General features: G+C 52.9%; 1 protein-coding gene across 1 annotated transcript; it reads right to left on the reverse strand.

Moving 5' to 3' along the window:
• Positions 1–722: 722 nt before the first annotated feature.
• LOC132836853 (RNA/RNP complex-1-interacting phosphatase-like) lies at positions 723–15,304 on the reverse strand. Its single transcript, XM_060856389.1, has 9 exons — positions 15,182–15,304; positions 14,589–14,664; positions 11,234–11,365; positions 10,567–10,690; positions 9,750–9,810; positions 9,223–9,269; positions 9,065–9,140; positions 8,660–8,737; positions 723–3,728 (listed from the first exon to the last, which is right to left on the reverse strand). Exons 1-9 carry the CDS (start codon positions 15,298–15,300, stop codon positions 3,224–3,226), a joined length of 1,218 nt encoding a protein of 405 aa, XP_060712372.1. The 5' UTR covers positions 15,301–15,304; the 3' UTR covers positions 723–3,223.
• Between the last annotated feature and the right edge of the window lie 6,886 nt (positions 15,305–22,190).

Genomic DNA, 22,190 nt, shown 5'->3' on the forward strand with positions numbered 1-22,190 from the left:
CAGAGATGAGAACACTGAATATATTCAAGAAAAATAGAGATACATATTTTTGATTTTAAAGACAGCAAGGGGTATGGAGACAAAGGAAGAACACAGGATTGAGAAAGAGGATCAACGTCCTCATATTAAATGGTGAAACAGATGCAAAGGGCTGAAACACCTAGTCCTGCTCCTAGTTTCTATGTTTCAGACAATTGGCCATGGAAAGAACCCAGTAAAATAATTAACTTCATGCAGTGACATCCATAGTCAAGGAGCAGGAGAAAGACGGTTCCTTTCAGTTGGAACACCATCACCTTTTGCTATTCAGGGAGATTGGGAATTCTTTGCAGTACACTGACCTTACAAGGGAATATACCTTGACTGTGTCTCAGCTCGCTTCTCTTTCTTTGTTACCATAGTTCAGCTGTCACTTTTCCAACCCACGTTTGACCATTTATGAATTCATTTAAATTCCACGAGCTGCAGTGGGAACACTGGAGTCAAGTGCATCAGGATGCCAAGAAAATTCATCAGTTTGATCAATGTTGCTTTGCTTTCACAGGGTTCACAGTTGGGGGAAAGATCTTTCAATGTCGCAACATCTAACACTGCATGATTTCGGATGCGCCATTTTGACGTGGACAAGGTAAGATTGGTGTTATTTTCTCAGTCGCTTCTTGCAGAGGGGGACAAAAATAAAACAATCTAAAATTGATTTTAGATGAATTGTAGCAGTCATCCTGGCCGAGCCCCTATTCTATTGAACCTGCAAGCTTCTGTTGGCTTTGGAGCACCAAGTGGGGCCCTTCGGCAACGGGTTTGTGCTGGTTGGTGACAGTCACCATGTGGGACAGGTTCTGGAGTTGCCTGAAATGTTTTTGTGACAGACAATGTACTGCTTTAGAGCCTTAAAATTCTGCTTAAATGAAAAAAAATGCTCAAAAACTGATTGCACAGTTTTACGGAGGCTTCATATTTCATTTCTTTTCCCTCTGAGGACTTGAGTTTTGAAGGATTGTGGAAAAATGAGGGGTGACCTTATAGAGGTTTATAAAATCATGAGGGGCATGAATTGGACAAATAGATGAGGTCTTTTCCCTGGGCTGAGGGAGTCCAGAACTAGAGGGGCATAGGTTTAGGGTGAGAGGGGAAAGCTATAAGAGACCTCAGGGGCAAATGTTTCACTCAGAGGGTGGTACGTGTATGGAATGAGCTGCCAGAGGAAGGATAGTACAATTACAACATTTAAAAAGGCATCTGGATGGGTATATGAATAGGAAGGGTTTGGAAGGATATGGGTCAGGTGCTGGCAAGTGGGACAAGATTAGGTTGGAATATCTGGTTGGCATGGACGAGTTGGACTGAAGGGGTGTGATTCCAGGCTGTACATCTCTATGACTAGGACTCTACTCTTGTCAAATAAAATCAAAAATTCTCTCATTCAGGGATGTAGTTTTTCTCGACAAGAAATGTTCAAAGAAACTCATTCCACTTCGTTCAGACATCCCTGTGGTCATGTTGGGATTGTGAATTTAAGGAGCACAGTTTGGACTTCAAATGAGGAAGGATTCGAATAATCAAGAGCCATTTCCACTCTGAAACCATCTCTTCCCATTTATCCAATTCAGTTTCAGAAGATGAATCTGCTCAAAAAAATTGCATTCCACCTAACAACTGGCTGTTTCTTCATCTTGTTCCCGGTTCTTCTGCCACCAGAAATACCTTCTCCTTAGTTTGACTACCAAAGCCATGTATGATTTTGATCCCTTCTATCACATTTCCTCTTAGCAATCCTCAGATTCTCCAAATAATTGAAGACTCTTCGCCTGGCACCATTCTAATTAACGTCATCTAGATCCTTCCAGACAACCTCGCTAAAATGTGACTTGCAGTCTGAACTCGAGACTCAATTGTAGACCTCACCAGTCCTTTGTTTGTTAAGTTTTAACTGCTTGCTCTCAACTCAAGTCCAATGACTCCACATCTGCTTGTGATTTAAAATTCAGTCTTCCTTCCGTACCCAGTCATGTTTAAACTTTGTATTCACACCCCATTAATCCAAGTTTGTGAATTTTGTCGTTACAGTGGTCTACAGCAGAGAAAAAGGCCCAGTAAACCGGTCTCTCCAGTATGCCCCAGGATGACAATGGTCAAATGAATTCTTGTTCACAATCCTGGAATCAGAAAACTGCAGACAGTAGATTGGGACACACATTTATTTCTGAATTTAGTTCTGCATTGTGCCAACGAAGAAGGTAAAATAACCTTTTCTGTTTGATTCAGGCAAGTTATGTTTAAAAAGACAAAAAAAACTTTCAGCTATGTCACATTTGATAATGCAAGCTGAAAGCCCAGGGAGAAAACACACAAATTAAGATGAGACTTCACCAGCAGAATTAAAATTTTCTCACAGATGGCACTGGTCACCTGCAATTCCAAGTCTGGATTCTCCTTGGGATTTTGGGGCGGAGGGTTGGGGGGGTGGGATGAGGAGGTGCAGTGGGTGTTGCTTGGAGCTAAGCCTGAATTCCACTGAAGCCAGAAGATGCTGATCAGAAATGAGACTCTGATCACAGCCAGCTGAATGCAGTGGAATTTGCACAGAGGTTTTAAGCTGGCTGAATATAATGAAAATTAAATCATGCAAAAGGAACAATAGAATAGGGTAGCCAGTTTGAAATATAATATTCGACAACTTTGGTGCATGACTTTCTGATTGGCCCAGGTGAAACCTCAGGGGAGGTCATACATGTCCCAGAACCTAAGTATCATTTAAATATGTTTTCAATGGAATGCCACAGATAGAAACCAGCTAAGAAACTGGGAAATGACAAACCACCCTTCACTTCAAATCCACTGACTGCACATTCATTCTGCTTGTCCCTCCCTCCCCCATTCCCCTTGGGCTTGCTGAGTATAACTAGAAACAAAAGGCTTCCAAAGTTGTGGCTGTGAGACATGAAAAGTTTTAGTTGGCCAACTCGGGGGGCAGGACAATCACTGGCACAGTGCAGTGGTCTCAGGAAATCAAGGAAGATCCTCAGACATGTCATTCAACAGGCTCTGCATCAACTGATGAGAAACATTAGGACACTGATCTCAAATCCAGACCAGCTCCCATTCAACTGCTCTATTTCATCTCAAACAACGCTTCATAATGAAGCAGTCTTCATAAAATCGCAATGCTAAATGTGTTCACACATAGCAAATTAAAATTATTAAAATATCTGCAATTCACATTTCAGTTGTCCCACCGAAGATGTGTGTTCAATTTGGCCTGAGCGCCAGAATTTAGTTTCCAGCCTTTGTTACCCCTCCCAACATGCCAGGGTTGCTGATAATTCCGGTGCTGCCATGGCGGCTGACTGTTCCACTGCCAGGAATCCGACTGACTGCCCCACTGTGAGGCCTCTGGCTGACCACGCCACCGTGAGGCCTGCGGCTGACCACTCCACCCTGAGGCCTGTGGCTGACCACTCCAACGTGAGGCCCCTGGCTGACCGCCCCACCGTGGAGTCTTGGTTTGACAATTCCTCAAGGCGAGTTCCTGTTCTCCATAATCACGATTGGAAGATAACATTCTTTTCCCATTGTACTGAACGGTTTGGCTCCAAGCACCAGCCCCAAGCACTTGTCCCTTGGGATGCTGCACGGGCTGGGAGGGGTGAGCAGACTGTCTTGGTGGGCAGGTGAATTGGCTGAACTCACGAAAACCGTTCGGTTTGGGGTATTTCCCTTTAGAAAGTCTGTAAGGAACAGTGAATATATTATTTACAGGTGAACGGAGCAAATAGAAAACTTGCATTTCATATTCTTTGTGGAACAGTGCATAATATGTACTCAGATTTTAAATTAAATTAAATCAATCATAATCTCAGTGGATTGCAAAGGCAAGTTACTGTAATCATCTGGACAGATATTTTGTACCAATAGGATCCCACAATTGAAAACCAAATGACTCGTTAATCTGTTTTAAGTTGAGGAACAAATATTGGCCAAATCACCAGAACATATACCCTGGCTCCTCTCCTAATGGTACTTGAATTATACAGCATTCCCTCTGATTTTATAGTGCTCCCTCAGTACTGTCCTGCCGACAGTGCGGCGCTCCCTCCCAGTACTGACCCGCCGACAGTGCGGCGCTCCCTCCCAGTACTGACCCGCCGACAGTGCGGCGCTCCCTCCCAGTACTGACCCGCCGACAGTGCGGCGCTCCCTCCCAGTACTGACCCGCCGACAGTGCGGCGCTCCCTCCCAGTACTGACCCGCCGACAGTGCGTCACTCCCTCCCAGTACTGACCCGCCGACAGTGCGGCGCTCCCTCCCAGTACTGACCCACCGACAGTGCGTCACTCCATCCCAGTACTGACCCGCCGACAGTGCGTCACTCCATCCCAGTACTGACCCGCCGACAGTGCGTCGCTCCCTCCCAGTACTGACCCACCGACAGTGCGGCGCTCCCTCCCAGTACTGACCCGCCGACAGTGCGTCACTCCCTCCCAGTACTGACCCGCCGACAGTGCGTCACTCCCTCCCAGTACTGACCCGCCGACAGTGCGGCGCTCCCTCCCAGTACTGACCCACCGACAGTGCGTCACTCCATCCCAGTACTGACCCGCCGACAGTGCGTCACTCCATCCCAGTACTGACCCGCCGACAGTGCGTCACTCCCTCCCAGTACTGACCCACCGACAGTGCGGCGCTCCCTCCCAGTACTGACCCGCCGACAGTGCGGCGCTCCCTCCCAGTACTGACCCACCGACAGTGCGGCGCTCCCTCCCTGTACTGTCCTGCCGACAGTGCGTCACTCCATCCCAGTACTGACCCGCCGACAGTGCGTCACTCCCTCCCAGTACTGACCCGCCGACAGTGCGGCGCTCCCTCCCAGTACTGACCCGCCGACAGTGCGGCGCTCCCTCCCAGTACTGACCCGCCGACAGTGCGGCGCTCCCTCCCAGTACTGACCCACCGACAGTGCGTCACTCCATCCCAGTACTGTCCCGCCGACAGTGCGGCGCTCCCTCCCAGTACTGACCCGCCGACAGTGCGTCACTCCCTCCCAGTACTGTCCTGCCGACAGTGCGTCACTCCATCCCAGTACTGACCCGCGACAGTGCGGCGCTCCCTCCCAGTACTGACCTGCCGACAGTGCGTCACTCCCTCCCAGTACTGTCCTGCCGACAGTGCGTCACTCCCTCCCAGTACTGTCCTGCCGACAGTGCGTCACTCCCTCCAGGTCCTGACCCGCCGACAGTGCGTCACTCCCTCCAGGTCCTGACCCGCCGACAGTGCGTCACTCCCTCCAGGTCCTGACCCGCCGACAGTGCGGCGCTCCCTCCCAGTACTGACCCGCCGACAGTGCGTCACTCCCTCCCAGTACTGACCCACCGACAGTGCGTCACTCCATCCCAGTACTGTCCCGCCGACAGTGCGGCGCTCCCTCCCAGTACTGACCCGCCGACAGTGCGTCACTCCCTCCCAGTACTGTCCTGCCGACAGTGCGTCACTCCATCCCAGTACTGACCCGCGACAGTGCGGCGCTCCCTCCCAGTACTGACCTGCCGACAGTGCGTCACTCCCTCCCAGTACTGTCCTGCCGACAGTGCGTCACTCCCTCCAGGTCCTGACCCGCCGACAGTGCGTCACTCCCTCCAGGTCCTGACCCGCCGACAGTGCGTCACTCCCTCCAGGTCCTGACCCGCCGACAGTGCGTCACTCCCTCCAGGTCCTGACCCGCCGACAGTGCGTCACTCCCTCCAGGTCCTGACCCGCCGACAGTGCGTCACTCCCTCCAGGTCCTGACCCGCCGACAGTGCGTCACTCCCTCCAGGTCCTGACCCGCCGACAGTGCGTCACTCCCTCCAGGTCCTGACCCGCCGACAGTGCGGCGCTCCCTCCCTGTACTGACCCGCTGACAGTGCGGCGCTCCCTCCCAGTACTGAGCCCCCGACAGTAATCCCTCACCACAACCTTTTGACAGTTCTGCTGGACAAACAGTCCACAGGGCGAGTTCAAGTCCTACGGTGAACTGTCCCCACACCAGCACTGATGTCCACTTTACAAAAAACGCAGTCACGAAACAAATAAGGGCTTCTTTTCCCATGAACATTTCAAAGTGCAGGAACTAAACACTGGCAGTGCAGACAGACTGCTGACCTGTTGTTGTCTCACTGAATCGTGGTCATCATTGCTGCTGTGCATGATCCCAGTGTCATTTGCTACTCTCTGGTCAGTAACTTCCCGTGAGCAGGATTTGAAAAGGCTGGATCACAGATTTTAATCAGTGAATTTAAGACAACCTCGAGGTTGAGTATGGAACAAATGCATCCTTAGGGCCTGAGATTCAGAAATGAACTGGCTGAGTGACCAGGGAAGCTGCAAAATACCAGGGAACTGAAACCACATGGCAACTGCAGCTGGCTTCACCAAAGATTAGTTCGGGGCCAGAATTCAGTGGTCCTTCCTGCCGTGAAGCACATTTCTGTTGCAGTGCAGTTGTTAAATTAAGGCTGTTCATCAACAGGCTGCTAAATGTCATTTCTAACTTACTTGTTTCCTTCCGCACTGCCAATCCTTCCCATTTTTTCTGCTATGCTAGCCTACCTGCTTTCCACCTTTCTCACTTCCTTTTCCCACATGCTGGGAACTCCTCTCAGCCCCTTTCCTCCCCTGCTCACACTAACCTTCTCCTGAGCTCCTGATAATCACCATTTCAGGGGAGTGAAGCAGCAAATGTGAAGGCAGTGATGAGTGGGAGGATCAGTGAGCTGGAAGGTGAGGGAGGGAAGTGGTGGAGAGCTAGGGAATTGGGAGACAGTGCGCTGCCAATAAATACAGCAAGCAGGAATTAAGTTGAAAGAGTGAGTGCTCTAAGTTACGAAGTGTTAGTCATTTGCAAAGATGATTCTTGGGCCAGTTAGATTCACAAGTCAGGAAGGTAACCCAGCCTAATGACATTTTCTTGGGGGAAAAGGAACGGGTGGTCTCAAAGGGAATCGGTTTTGCTAAATAGTCACACAGCACAATGACTCTATGCTGACCATAATCTAAAAACGGCCTGAGCTTGGCTCATATCCCTTCAAACATTGATTCGTTTGCTCATCTCAATGTCTTTTAACTGTTGGAACTGTCCCCACATCCACCACTTCCTCTCGGATTTCATCCCACACACAAACCACTCTCTGTGTAAATAAGTGACATTGACAAACCCTTCCCAAACAAAAGCAATTTGTCATCAAACTGATTCTATTTCTGGACCTAGCATGCAAAGGCAGAATAAACAGAAAGATACACAAGAGGCTGCTGTTCCCTCAGAGGTTAGACACTCCCATTGATCGCACATGTGTCGTCTCAAATCCTGCCTAACAATAGGCACAACAGAGGATAATGAACCAGGCAGGGCAGCAGAGAGACCATCACCCTTGTGAAGACCTCAGCCAGACAGTCATGCAACAGATTCAAAACTGAAGCTCAAGGGAAGCAACAAGTTTGGCACCCAGTACCATTCCAAAGCTGGACACCAAGTCTAACCACCCAGGCCAGGCAAAGCAAACTAGCTCTCCAATGTACCCCATTTACCCTCACAGTTCAACCAAAACCTGGAAAACAACATTCGGCCCAATGCCAGAATACTATACCTCACAATGGGATCAGATGCGGGCGAGTTGACCCAGCCAACCTCTGCTCTTCTTCATCTGCATTCTCTGTTCTTTCAGCCAGCTAGCTATCCTTTTCTTAAACACAGTAATCTCTGTTCAATTGGTGAACTTGTTCCAAAGTCATGCAAATATCGAAGTGAGAAGAATTCCTCTCTGTTCAGGCTTAAACCTCCAACTGAATCCTCCCATAGATGTTCCCTGCATTCGGGATCCTTTCATCATTGCGAACTGGGTTCCATTCACTCTGCTTCATCACTGATCTATCTTGCTCCACAGTCTCTGACATGCCAAGGACAGTGAAGTCTTTCTTCACCTTTGTGTTTCTTCTGAGCAGATACAACCTCTGAAGCTGGAGTGTTTGTTCACAGCTGCCTCAACATCCTTGCTCAGTGTACACGTACACAAATGGTGATCTGCCTCATAAAATTTCTGTTCCAATTCGCAAAACACCTGGTGTGTGAATCATTTTGCTTGATAACTGACCTTGTCCAATTGAGGTGTCGAGGTTCACAAACTTCCAAATCTGGATTTACTCCAGCAAACTGTCACAAGTTTGGCCCTGCCTATATTTCACTTGACTGTTGACCCAGCTCCCCCAAGACATGCGAACTAAACTTTCACACAGGAGCTGAAAACAGAAAATAGTGCACAATCCCAGCAGACCTGACACCATCCGTGAAGAAGAACAGCATTTCTTGTCTGACTGACGGAGTGTGCTCTGAAATGTAACAAGCTTTAAGTGTAGCAGAGGGGGCAAGGGGAAGGAAGGAAGGAGTGTGATTAGGAGAGGGAGGGAAAAATTAAGTGATAAAAGGGACAATGGTCTAACTCAAAGTGATGGCATAAGTGGAGAAACAAAATGGTTGATAACAAGTGAATGGGAGCAGGAGAGTTATCATTGACAGTTTAACTGTTCAAAAATACTTGTCTCAGTCCCTCTTGACAGTTTGGGGATTTCACACATACCGGATCACACATCACCTCGAAGCACGATAAGTGAGCCCACTCTCTACACTCACCTCTCTTGCTGCTTGAACTTGGGCGGTTGGATGGGAGCTTCCTTCTGCTTGACACCCCGTGCACCAATTCCTTTGTTGCTGCACAGCAGACACACAGAAGGTAAAGTCAAAACATTGTCTTTATTCAGTTTTATTGCACAATAAGACAAAGAACCTGCCTAAAAGGCAGGGATCTGAAATTCCCAAACTCCGTGCAGGGAGTATTTTGCCATTCTAGAATAAACTTCCATTAATATTCCCAGAGTATTAAGCAAAAACTGAGTGAAAGAGAGTGATGTCCAGAAACCCTATTCTAACTCTGCCACTGTTCTTGCAGAGCTTCAATATTGCCAATGGACCAGGAACAGACCAAATACTGTTTAGTCAGCTTCCCATTTACTAAGGCCCTGATTCAGTGGGACTTACCTGTGGCATGGCCCCTGCAGAAGATCCTGGATATAATTCTGTCTTTCTATTTGGTATCCTCGCGATTGATTGAACACTGCAGGAAAACAACCAAAGGTGAAGGGATTTTTCAACTGCTCATCAGCGCAACAGTCAGGTAGTGAAACCCAAGAACTTACAATTGATTGCGTTGTGAGGCTCCATCCCATCCACATCGATCAAGTACCTTAAACAAATCAGAAAGAGGATTCAGTGAAAGAACTGTGAATGAGAGCATTTCCAGTCATCGGTGGATCAGAACTGAGCGAACACTGATGTCAGGGGGCGCAGTACTCAGCAAGTGCTACAGCAGCAACAGGAAAGGACTGCTACATTACCAGCATGGATCCATATGAAAGGAGCACAGTATTATTAGCGAGGCAGAAACGAAGGATGCTGCACTGTCACAAAGCTGTAGTGAAGGAATTCTCACACTCGGAGGGAGCATGTCACAGCCTGACCATTATTTGAGGCAATACCATACATGCCAGTGCCAGTGACACAGCGCAGTGTCGGACCGCCAATGCTGGACACCCAATAGGCAGCTCCGTCAATTTAAGAACATCAGTAATTTCATTCTACAAAAGCAAATCACAAAGAGCTAGTTGCCAGAATTGTTCTACTTGCACTTTGCTCACTGATGTGGTTATTCATACACCCAACATACCTGCAAATGAGATAGCCAGTTCTGTTAACTCCATGAGTGCAATGAACTCCAACCAGTTTATCTGCAAGTAGACACACACAGAGAAAGGTTAAATACAGAGGGTGATCCCGAGTCCAGCACCTGTTGCAGGACTGCATGATGTGGCGAGTGCTACACTGTCGGAGGATCAGTACTGAAGAGTGCCGCACCATCGGAGGGTCAGTACTGAGGGAGTGCCGCACCATCGGAGGGTCAGTACTGAGGGAGTGCTGCACTGCTGAAGGGTCAGTACTGAGGGAGTGCAACACTATCCAAGGGCGAGTACTGAGAGTGCAGCACTGTCAAGGGTCACGACTGAGGGAACACCACACTTATGGAAGGTCTGTCTGCCCTCTTGAGGGAGATCCTTCAGAGTATTCAAAGAAGATCAATGGATTTCTCGGTGGCATGGACATAGATTCTACTTCAACCAACACCATTTCAAGACAGGATTATCTGCGTGTTCTCACACTGCTGTCTGAATATTTGCTGACACAAGTGCTGAGGTTACAACGATTATTGGATCGGAAAACGAAAAGACTTCATCTGCTCAAAAAACATTTCACAAAGTCCAAAAAGATATCCGGATTCCCTCACGGGACAGGAAGCAGACAAGAAAAGCAACACTACAACACACAAAATACCCAAAAGGAGAAATCCCTGACTTCAGCCACACAGCTCAGTCTCAGGTCCCACAGATCAAACAAGCAGGCAAGATAAAGCACTGCTTGATCCCAGCTCCCCCAATCACCAGCTTATCCCTGGGCGAGCGACAGCGGAGCTGGGCTGGCAAGCTTACCGTTATCCTTGTTATCTGACAGGAAGTTTTGGACAGCTTGTTTAAATGTCAAGATGGTTTTTGCAGTTGGCACTTCATGACCAGCAGTGAAAATTTTCTCGTAGACCAAACCTTCTGGCAGCTCCTACAACCAGAGAATATTAGACTGAAAATGAGTTAGCACAGTACCAAGAAAACATAGATTCACATCTGTTAACCCTTCAGGATAATCACTCGTGTCTTTGCAATTTCACCCACTGTGCAACCCTGTCCTGACCTTTATTAACACGGAGCTCAGAGCTCCCTGTGGGCACCACTCATGTTTAGAAGGACCAAACTGTGATATTTCAAAATTCTTAGAGCCTCCAATACACATTCTGCTCAGTGCACTTGGCACACCCTGCATTCTGAGGTTCACCAATCTCTGATCCTCTTGCACATCAGTAGCACAGTAAGCATTGCCCACTGCAGGTTTACCCACCGTGCTGAAAATGGGAATTTCATTTCCCAAAGTGTTCCCATGAGTAAGATGCCTTTGAGCAGAATCCCTCAACGGTCGTGCTTACTGGCAATTGCCATGAACTTCAACAGTTTGCAGAAACCCTGGATACAAAATCCTAACGGTGTCCACTGAGCTCCCCAGGCCTGCCCAGCGAATGGTTAATAGTCGAGGCACTGTCATCGTTACCTGAGGATCATAGTAGCGCTTTGTAAAGGTAAGGTCAATGATTTTTCCCAATTCCTCCCTCTGCTCTTGGATCTGTCTGAAGAGGTCAGTCGGTGAGAAAAATTCACAAGGTTGCAGGTGCCTTTCGAATATCTGAAACAGAAGTATGTTAAGGTGGGAGAGATTCATGAGCAGTACAAAGCCATTTCCATTTTGTGTCTTTCATAAAAGGCAGGCATCACTGTCCAGACCAGTATTAATGCCGAATTGACTTGAAGGTGGTGATGGTGAGCTGCTGCAGTTATAGGTACACATATAATGAACAAATAGGAGAAGTGAGCCACTCAGCTTTTACTCTTCACTGTGGCTGGTCTAACTGTGGCCTCCACTTCACTGTCTTAGCCCCACAATCCTTGACTCCCTTACTGATCTGTCAAACTCAACCCTGAATATATCTAATTACTCCTGGACAGCAGTGGAGCTGAGGTTAAGAATTCCAAGGATGAACAACACTCAGAAAATACTCTTCATCACATCAGTTTTAAAAGGAGGCCCCCAGCTTTTAGGCTGGTTATAGGCTAGTAAGCCTGATTTCTGTAGTTGTGAAGACTTCAGAGTCCATTACTGAGGTTGAATTAGAGTACTTGGAAGAGTGTGGTAAAATAGGGTCGAGTCAGTGTAGCTTTACCAGAAGACACAGGAGCAGAAACTAGACCATTCAGCCCGTCAGGTCTAATCCGCCATTCAAGGGCAGAATGGCCTACTCCTGCACCAATTGTCAATCATGGCTGATAAGTTTCTCAACCCCCATTCTTCCAGTTTCTCCCCGTAACCCTTGATCCACTGGATACTCTCAAACCTGTCTATCCCAGTCTCAAATATACTCAATGACCTGGCCTCCACAGCTTTCAGCGGCAATGAATTCCATAGATAGTCTACTCTCTGGCTGAAGAAGTTTCTCCTTATCCCCGCTCTGAAAGGTCGTCGCTTTGCTCGAGATCTGTCCAGGCCATTCAGTATTGTGTGCGTTTCAATCAGATCCATCCCATCCCCCTGCATTCTTCTGCAGTCTATCATGTATAAATCCAGAGTCCTCAAATGTTTCGCGTATGTTAAGCTTTTCATTCCTGGGACCATTCTTGTGAACCTCCTCTGAACATGCTGCAGAGCCAGGACATCCCTCCTGACCAGAGCCTGAGAAGTACACCCCTGCTTTTATATTCAAGTCCTCTCAAAGTAAGTGCAATCAATGGATTTGCCTCCCTAACTACTCACTCAACCTGCAAGTTTACCTTGAGAATATCCTGGACTTGAACTCCCAAGTCACTTTGCACTTCAGACTTCCGAATTTCATCCCCATTTAAAAAAGTCAATGCCTCCATTCTTCCCAAAGTGCAGCATCCTCACGTCCTCAAGGCAATCTGTCCCTCTCCCTATCTTTATATTGTCTTCAAACTTAGCCAGAATGCCTTCAGTTCCCTCAACTAGACTGTTAATGTACAAAGTGAAAAATCATGGTCCCAACACTGAGCCTTGCAGAACACCACTTGTCACCAGCTGCCATCCCTTTTATCCCCACTTTCTGCCAGACAGCCAAGCTTCTATTTATGCTGGCACCTTACCTCCAGCACCATGAACCCTCATCTTACTCAGTAGCTTCCTTGTCAAGTTCATGTGCAAGCTCAGTTGTTCATTAGAAAGGCAAGTGCATTGTTCACATTCATTTTAAGAAGGCTGAAATACAAGGATGGACTGCTTTGCTCACATTATCTTCCAGTCGCAAAATTTTCCTCAAACTGTTGAAATTCCTTTGCAAACAATATGTTCCTCACAACTTGCTTTCCTCCCTAGCTCTGTGTAATTAGCAAATGAGGTTACAAGATATTAAGACAGCTTATAATTAGTTGATGCCTGGCAATGTTCACTGTGTTCACATGCTGAATATCTCATGTTAGCTGGCCAATTGTCTATACATGCTAAAATGTCTACCAGAACACGACGAGCACTTATCTTCAATAGTAATCTTTATGTGGCACAGTACTGTGTGTCCAAATTAACATGAAATATGTACAGGTTCGACTTTCTCCATCTTGCTTGTTTGATCCTCAACAAACTCTGAAACTTGTTAAATACAATTTCCCTTTCATAAGGCTCTGCTTGAATGAATTATGATTTTCTAACATAGTGCTAACATTTCTTTTAAACACAATAATATTCCCAAATTCCTTGTCCTGTTTGACTTTGACACGTTAGAAACTTGGAGAAATCATTGAGCCCCTCAGCCTGTTCTGCCATTCAATGGCTGAGTTATGATCTAACTCCACATTTTGCACATATTAATTGCTATGGGGACAAAGATATCGTTCAAGCTCAGGTTTAACGTGAACAACCGATCTGGTATCAAGTGTTATTCGTGGAAGAGAGTACCAAACCTCCATTATCTTCAGTGAGGACTAAACTTTAATGATTTCATCACAGGCAGGTATGCCTCACATTTGTAAGACTGCACTCCTTCAGTGTGCAGCACCCCGAACTTAATGCCCATTGACCGACTCTATCTGCAACTTTGGGAAATCTCAATCAAATCACCCACCCGCTAACTTTTTAAGTTCCAAGAAATGCAACTTCGGTTTGTGCAATCTTTGGCAGCATGGTGGCTCAGTGACCCTCCAAATGGAGTTTGCACATCCTCCCCCGTGTCTGTGTGCAAACACGGTTTTCTCTGGGTGCTCCAGTTTCCTCCCATAATCCAAAGATGTGCAGTTCGGGTGGGTTGGCCATGGAAAATATTGGGTCATAGCTTTAGGGTCTGGGGTTGGTCTGGGTGAGATGCTCCTCACAAAGTCAGTATGGACTCGATGGGGCCAATGACCAGCTGGAGGGATCGTATGATTCTGTGATTCTCTTCCTCTGGATGAATGAAAACAGTGTGCCTTCCGGAGGTGTGTTGTTGTCAGGTGTAGTCTAATCAGTTTTGCTTAACCAGACGAAAGAGAGTCACACAGAGAAACCTGAGTTGAAAAGCGTGGTGCTGGAAAAGCACAGCAGCATCCGAGGAGCAGGAGAATCGACGTTTCGGGCCTAAGCCCTTCTTCAGGAATGAGGCTGGTGTGCCAAGCGGGCTGAGATAAAAGTTGGTGGTGGGGAATTTAATAAGTGGATGGAGGTGAGGGTGAGGGTGACAGGCCAGAGACGGGGTGGAGAGGTCAGGAAGAAGATTGCAGGTCAAGAAAGGTGGTGCTGAATCTGGGGGTTTGGACTGAGATGATGTGGGGGGAGGGGAAATGGGGAAGCTGGAGAAATCTACATGCACCCCTTGTGGTTGGAGGGTTCCTAGGCAGAGAAACCTGTCAGGCTTTGTGATTATCTTCTGTACCTTCTTCAGAGGGACTTTAAAGGCGATGAATCTGGTCCCCGGGAGCCTGCGTCCCACAGCAGAGTATTTCTGCCATCTGCGGGGAGAGAGAAAAGAGGAGGCATCAGGCAGAGGGAGGCATCAGGCAGAGGGAGGCATCAGGCAGAGGGAGGCACCAGGCAGAGGGAGGCACCAGGCAGAGGGAGGCACCAGGCAGAGGGAGGCACCAGGCAGAGGGAGGCACCAGGCAGAGGGAGGCATCAGGCAGAGGGAGGCACCAGGCAGAGGGAGGCACCAGGCAGAGGGAGGCACCAGGCAGAGGGAGGCACCAGGCAGAGGGAGGCACCAGGCAGAGGGAGGCATCAGGCAGAGGGAGGCATCAGGCAGAGGGAGGCATCAGGCAGAGGGAGGCACCAGGCAGAGGGAGGCACCAGGCAGAGGGAGGCATCAGGCAGAGGGAGACATCAGACAGAGGGAGACATCAGGCAGAGGGAGGCAGCAACAGGAAAGGAAATGGAACAGACTGACAGCCGTGCATCACCACCAGGAGGGAGAGGGGGAGAGAGGCCCAATCCCGCAGGAGACCACGGCCACGGGTTTGTGAAAGGCCTCACCTGTCCGGGATCTTGTTTTTGCTCATAGCTCGACTCGGGCCGAGCCAAATGGCCCTCTCCACCGCAACACACAGGCCGGGAAGCCGGCGCCAGCACAGGCCCATTGCGCAGGCGCGCATTGCAGCGGTGGTCGACGGGAGAGGGGGAGGGGGAAGAATGTGCGGAAAAGGGAGGAGCTGGGGGGAGGGGGAGGAGCTGGGGGGAGGGGGAGGAGCATGGGTGAAGGGGGAGGAGCTGGGGGGAATGGGGAGGAGCTGGGGGGAATGGGGAGGAGCTGGGGGGAGGGGGAGGAGCTGGGGGGAATGGGGAAGAGCTGGGGGGAGGGGGAAGAGCTGGGGGGAGGGGGAGGAGCTGGGGGAAATGGGGAGGAGCTGGGGGGAGGGGGAGGAGCTGGGGGGAGGGGGAGGAGCTGGGGGGAGGGAGGAGCTGGGGGGAATGGGGAGGAGCTGGGGGGAAGGGGGAGGAGCTGGGGGAAGGGGGAGGAGCTGGGGGGAAGGGGGAGGAGCTGGGGGAGGGGAGGAGCTGGGGGGAGGGGAGGAGCTCGAGGGGAGGGGGAGGAGCTGGGGGGAGGGGGAGGAGCTGGGGGGGAGGGGGAGGAGCTGGGGGGAGGAGCTGGGGGGAGGGGGAGGAGCTGGGGGGAGGGGGAGGAGCTGGGGGGAGGGGGAGGAGCTGGGGGGAGGGGGAGGAGCTGGGGGGAGGGGGAGGAGCTGGGGGAGGGGAGGAGTGGGGGGAGGGGGAGGAGTGGGGGGAGGGGGAGGAGTGGGGGGAGGGGGAGGAGCTGGGGAGGGGGAGGAGCTGGGGAGGGGGAGGAGCTGGGGGGAAGGGGAGGAGCTGGGGGAAGGGGAGGAGCTGGGGAAGAGGGGAGGGGGAGGAGCTGGGGGCAGGGGGAGGAGCTGGGGGCAGGGGGAGGAGCTGGGGGGACACGAGGCTGGTCGAGGGGGAAGCATACGAGCTGGGGTGGGGGGAAGCACGAGGGGCAGGACATGAGGCTGGGGAGGGGGGAGAAACAAGGCCGGGGGGAGGACACGAGCCTGGCGGGGGGCAGAACACGAGCCTGGGGGGGGGGATGAACACGAGCCTGGGGGGGGGGGGGGGGGGATGAACACGAGCCGGGGGGGGGGATGAACACGAGCCTGGGGGGGGGGGATGAACACGAGCCTGGGGGGGGGGGGAAGAGCCTGGGGGGGGGGAAGAACACGAGCCGGTGGGGGCGGAAGAACACGAGCTGGGGGGGGAGAACATGAGGTGGGGGGGGAGAACATGAGGTGGGGGGGAGAACATGAAGCTGGGGGGAGGGACACGAGGCGGTAGCGGGGGAGAACACGAGGCTGGGGCGGAGAACACGAGGTTGTGGGGGAGTGACACGAGGCTGGGGGGGAGGGACACGAGGCGGGACGTGGGGGACACGAGTCTGAGGGGGAGGGACACAAGGCTGAGGGGGGACACGAGGCTGGGGGGGATCACGAGGCTGGTGGGGGTCCTCGTATTCCCCTCCTTGCCTTGTGTTTCTCCTGGCCTTGTTTCCCATCCCCTGGCCTTGTTTCCCCCCTCCCCCTCCCCCTCCCTTGTGTTCCCACTTCACCCCTCCCCGCTTGTGTTCCCCCTCCCCCTGCCTTGTGTTCCCCCTCCCCCTACCTTGTGTTCCCCCCAAGCCTTGTGTCCCCTCTCTCTTCCAGTCATGTTCCCCCCCAGTCTTGTTCCCCCTGCCTTGTGTTTCCCCCCAGCCTTGTGTTTCCCTGCAGTGTTTGCCCCCCGAGTCGTGTCCCCCCACCCCAGCCTTGTGTTCCCCCCCAGCCTTGTGCTTCCCCCCCACCTTGTGCTTCCCCCCAGCCTTGTGTTCCCCCGCCTGGTGTTTCCCCCCAGCCTTGTGCTTCCCCCCGAGCCTTGTGTTCTCCCGCACGGTTCCCCCCAACCTTGTGTCCCCCCAGCCTTGTGTCTCCCCCTCCAGCCTTGTGTCTCCCCCTCCACCACCCTTGTGTCCCACCCCCCAGCTTTGTCCCTTCCTCCAGCCTCATGTCCTCCCACCCTGGCCTTGTGTCTACCCACCTCCGGCCTTGTTTCCCTCCTCCCAGTGATCCCCCCACAGTCTTGTGTTCCCCCCCCCCCCCAATCCTTGTGGTCCCTCCAAGTATTGTGCTCCCCCTCCACCGTGTCCCCCTCCCCGCCTTGTGTCCCCCGCCAGCCTTGTGTTTACCCCCAAGCCGGTTTTCCCCCTTTATTCCCCCACCCCCAGCCTTGTTTCCCCCCCTCCCGGCCTTGTGTCTTCACCCCCCCCCCCACAGCCTTGTTTCCCACCTCCGTTCCCCCACCCCTGGCCTTGTGCTCTCCCAGCCTTGTGTTCCCCCCCGCCCGGGGGTGGGGGGGTACGGAGGGGGGGCACAATGCCGGGGAGTGATGGAGGGGGGACACAAGGCCGGGGAGTGGAGGGAACACAAGCCCGGGTGTGGAGGGACGTAGGGGTGGAACAAAGATGGGGGGGGGGCACAAACAAGGCCAGGGGTGGGGGCATGGGGAGGAAAAACAAGGCCGGGGGGGTGGGACAAGGACGGGGGGGGTACAAGAACGGGGGGTACAAGGCTGGTGGGGGGGGAATGGTGGGGAAACAAGGCCAGGGGTGGAGGGATAGATGGGGAAAACAAGGCCGGAGGGCAGGAAACAAGGCCACGGGTGGGGGCACGGAGAGTGGAAACAAGGGCGGGGGGGCGGGAAACAATGCCGGGGGTGGGGGTGGAATAAGGCCAGGGGTGGGGAAACAAGGCTGGGGGGGGTAATTGCAAGGCCGGCGGGGGGAGGGGGCGGGGAGAGGCAAGGCAGAGGGGAGATGCAAGGCCGAGGGGGGACACAAGGCCGGAGGTGAGGGGACGGAGGGGGGAAACAAGGCTGTGGGTAGGGGGTAATAAGGCCAGTGGTGGGGAAACGAGGCCGGGGTGTGGGGAAACGAGGCCGGGTGGGGGGAACACAAGGGTGGAGGGAGAGGGACACAAGCTTGGAGAGGGAGGGACACAAGGCTGGAGGGGGGGACACAAGGGCTGGAGGGAGGGACATGGCTGGGGGGAGGACACAAGGCTGGAGGGGGGAGCAAGGCTCGTGGGGGGCACAATGCTGGAGGAGGAGGGACAAGGCTTGGGGGGACAAAGCAGAAGGGGGGACAAGGTGGGGGACAGGGAGAGGGGGGACAAAGCGGGAGGGAGGCGGACAGGGAGGGGAACAAGGTGGGGGTGGAGTGGATAGGGAGGGGTACAAGGTGGGGGGGGGAGACAAGGAGAGGGGGGACAAGGCAGGAGTGAGGCAGACAGGGAGGGAAACAAGGTGGGGGTGGAGTGGATAGGGAGGGGGACAGGGTGGGGGGAGGGAGACAGGGAGGGGGACAAGGCGGGGTGAGGGAGACAGGGAGGGGGACAAGGCGGGGTGAGGGAGACAGGGAGGGGGACAGGGCAGGAAATAGGGGGACAGGGAGAGGGGGACAAGGTGGGAGGGAGGCGGACAGGGAGAGAGATAAGGTGGGGGTGGAGTGGACAGGGAGGGGGACAAGGCGGGGGGAGGGAGACAGTGAGGGGGACAGGGAGGGGGACAAGGCGGGGGGAGGGGGACAGGGAGGGGGTAAGGAAGGGGGAGAGGGAGGGATGGAGGGGGACAAGGTGGGGGGAGGGGGACAGGGAGGGAAGGGGGCAAGGCAGGGGGAGGGGGACAGGGAGGGATGGAGGAGGACAAGGCGGGGGGGAGGTGTGAAGAGTGGAGTGGGGTAACAGAGTGAGGTACTAAGGGGAGGGGGGAATGGGGGAAGAGGAAGAAGGGTGGCGGGGGTAGAAGGCAAGTGGATGTCCATGGTGGTGTACGTGGTGTTGGGGAGTGTGGGTATACGTCAGGGATGTGGATGTTGGATGGAGAAGAAGTCATGGGTGCCTGGAGATCTTGGGGCAAAGTGGAAGTTGGAGGGCGGGGACTGGAGGTCCAGGGATGAGGAAGCAAATGGATGTTGGTGCAGGACGTGCAAGGGGAGATCCAGGGGATGAGGCATTGGGGATTTGGGATCTAGGTTGAAGAGGGATTGGACTGGAGGTCAGTGAGGAAAAGTGGAGATATGGAGGGTGGGGTGAGGGACACTTGGGTCCCGGGCATATGAATGGAGGTCTGGGTAGGGTTGCAGGTCTGAGGGGGAGGAAATGGAGGTTTTAGGGGTGACATGGAATTCAGGGTGAGTGGCAGTCAGGAGGAGAAGTGGAAAGCTTGCAGGGAGAATGGAAGTTGGGGGAAGGAGAGAGGTGGTTAGGAAGTGGAAGGCCTGGGATGGGCAGAGTGGAAGTTGTGGGGGGAAGAGGAAGTCGGGGGGCTAAGTGGAAGTTGGGGGGCAGAGAGGAAATTGGGGAGGGGATGGGGTGTGGTAGAGGTGTGAATGGAGGTCCTGGGAGCAATAGAGGTCTTGAGTGGAGTGGAGGGATGTGAGGAATGGAGGTCTGGTGGGGAAATCAGAGGGCTGGGGGAAAAATGGAAGTCTGGGGGTGTGGTGGCAGTTGGGCAATTGGAAGTCAAGTGAGGCTAGTGGAACGAGAGGGAAAGTGGAAGTGGACTTAGTGGAGGTCAGGGGAATTGGAGGTCGGGATGTGGAGGGGGATGTGCAGGTCTGGGTGGGGAAAATGGAGCTGGAGGGGAAGTGAAAGTCAAGGCTGGAGGAAATTTAAGTTGGGATGTGGAATTGATAAGATGGGGTCATGTGGATGTCGGGGTGTGGGGAGATGGCGAGGTCAGAGAGGTTGGCAAGGGTAGGGGAAGTGGAAGTGGGCAGGACGTGGAACAAGGGTGGGATGTGGAAGTGTGGGATGTGCAAGTTGTGGAGAAGTGGGGGAGAGGTGGCAGAGTGGAAGTCCAGGGCGGGAGGGGAGGAGTGGAGGTGGGAGAATGGAGGTCCACAATGGGCAATGGAGGTCCGTGACAGGGAATGGAGTACTGGAGAAGGGGGTGCACGGTAAAGATGAGGTTGTGTGTTTTTGCCACTTGTTGGTTCCCTCACCACCTGCTAGGTCCTTTAGGATCTGACCAACTCAATCAGCAGTACTGCTACCAAGCCACTCTTGGTGATGGACATCGAAGTCCCCTGCCCAGAGTTCACACTGCACCCTTGTCACTCTGAGTACTTCCTCCAAGTTTTGTTCAACATGGAGGAGTATCGATTCATCCGCTGAGGAAGGATGGTATGTGTTAATCAACAGGAGGTTTCCTTGCCCACGTTTAAGCTGAAGCCATGAGACATCAAGAGGTCCGGAGTCACTGTTGAGGATTCCCAGGGCAACTCCCTCCCTGCTGTGTGCCGCCATCTTTGCTGGGTCTGTCCTGCCTGTGGGACAGGACATATCCAGGAATGGTTATGGTGGTATCTGTAAGGTATGGTTTCGAGTATGACGAGGTCAGGCTGTTGCTTGATGAGTCTGAGAGACAGCTCTCTCAAGTCAGGCAGATTTTACAGGGCTGCCATCGTCTTTTCTGGTGCCTTGGTTGATGACGGGTGATCCAAGTTGATTTCATTGAATCTGGAATTAAGATTCTACTGCTGACCATGAAACCATTGTCGGGAAATCCCATCTGGTTCACTAAGTCTCCCATCCTCACCCATTGTTGCCCAGATGTGACCCCAGACCCACAGTCGACTCTGAAATGGCCTGATTTTTTCCAAAAATTTAGTTTGAATTCCACGATCCGCTGAATTGGGATTTGGAACCCAGAATGTGAGCCGAGTTTCCGCATTAATATTTGAGCGATCGTTCTACTTGAAGGACGGGGGAGGGGTCTGGAGGGTTCATTCCTCTGTGTGGGTGATCATCTGTTTGGGGAGGTGGGGAAGGGTGATCTGAAGAAGAGGGAAAGTGGTGAGGAGAGAGGAGGGATTGGGGGTGGTGCTGCGGAGGGGGGGGAAGGAAGTGGGGGAAGCAGAAGTCCTGGGGGTGTGGAGAAGAGGGGTGGGAGTTGAGGGTTTAGGATGAAGGGGGAGTAGGAGGGTTTAGTAAGGAGGGGATCCAGGGCAGGAAGTGGACTCATTGGCTGGTGGAGGAGAGGGTCATGGTTAGAGGGATGGGTGGTAGAGGTCCACGGGGTGGGGATGAGAAGGGTGAGTGGGTGGGAGGACAAGGTGAGTGGGTGGGTGGGAGGATTTGGGGAGGGTTTAGGGAGGAGGAGATCTAGAGTAGGTAGTGGATTCACTGGTTGGTGGAGGAGAGGGTCAGAGTCACGGATGGGTGGTAGAGGTCCTTGGGGGGGGGGGGGGGGGGGAGAAGGGTGAGGGGATGCGGGAGAAGGGTGAGTGGATAGGGAGGAAGGGGTGAGGGGGTGGGTTGAGGAAGCAGGGGATCGAGGGCAGGAGTGGACTCTGGCTGGTGGAGGAGAGGGTCATGGTGAGGGACGGGTGGTAGAGGTCCTCAGGGTGGGTTGGTGGGAGGAAGGGTGAGTGGGAGGGTTTGGGGACAAGAGGGCCTCGGGCAGGAGGTGGTCTCGCAGGTGGAGGAGAGGGTCATGGGTGGGTGGTAGAGGTCCTGGGGAGGGGAAGGGTGGGTTTGGGGATGAAGGGAGAGTGGGAGGGATTGGGGATGAGGGGGTCTCGGGCAGGAGGTGGATTCACTGGCAGGTGGAGGAGAGGGTCAGGGATGAGTGGTAGGAGAGGTCCTCAGGGTGGGGAGGGAAAGGGTAGGTGGGAGGGTTGGGGTGAGGAGGAGAGGGTCAGGGATGAGTGGTAGGAGAGGTCCTCAGGGTGGGGAGGGAAAGGGTAGGTGGGAGGGTTGGGGTGAGGAGGAGAGGGTCAGGGATGAGTGGTAGGAGAGGTCCTCAGGGTGGGGAGGGAAAGGGTAGGTGGGAGGGTTGGGGGGGGAGGAGGAGGAGAGGGTCAGGGATGAGTGGTAGGAGAGGTCCTCAGGGGGAGGGGGAGGGTGAGAGGGAGAGGGTCAGGGTCAGGGTCAGGGTCAGGGTGAGGATGAGTGGGGGGGGAGGGTGAGAGGGAGAGGGTCAGGGTCAGGGTCAGGGTGAG

Source organism: Hemiscyllium ocellatum, chromosome 48 (assembly GCF_020745735.1).
Source record: "Hemiscyllium ocellatum isolate sHemOce1 chromosome 48, sHemOce1.pat.X.cur, whole genome shotgun sequence".
Lineage (NCBI taxonomy): Eukaryota > Metazoa > Chordata > Chondrichthyes > Orectolobiformes > Hemiscylliidae > Hemiscyllium > Hemiscyllium ocellatum.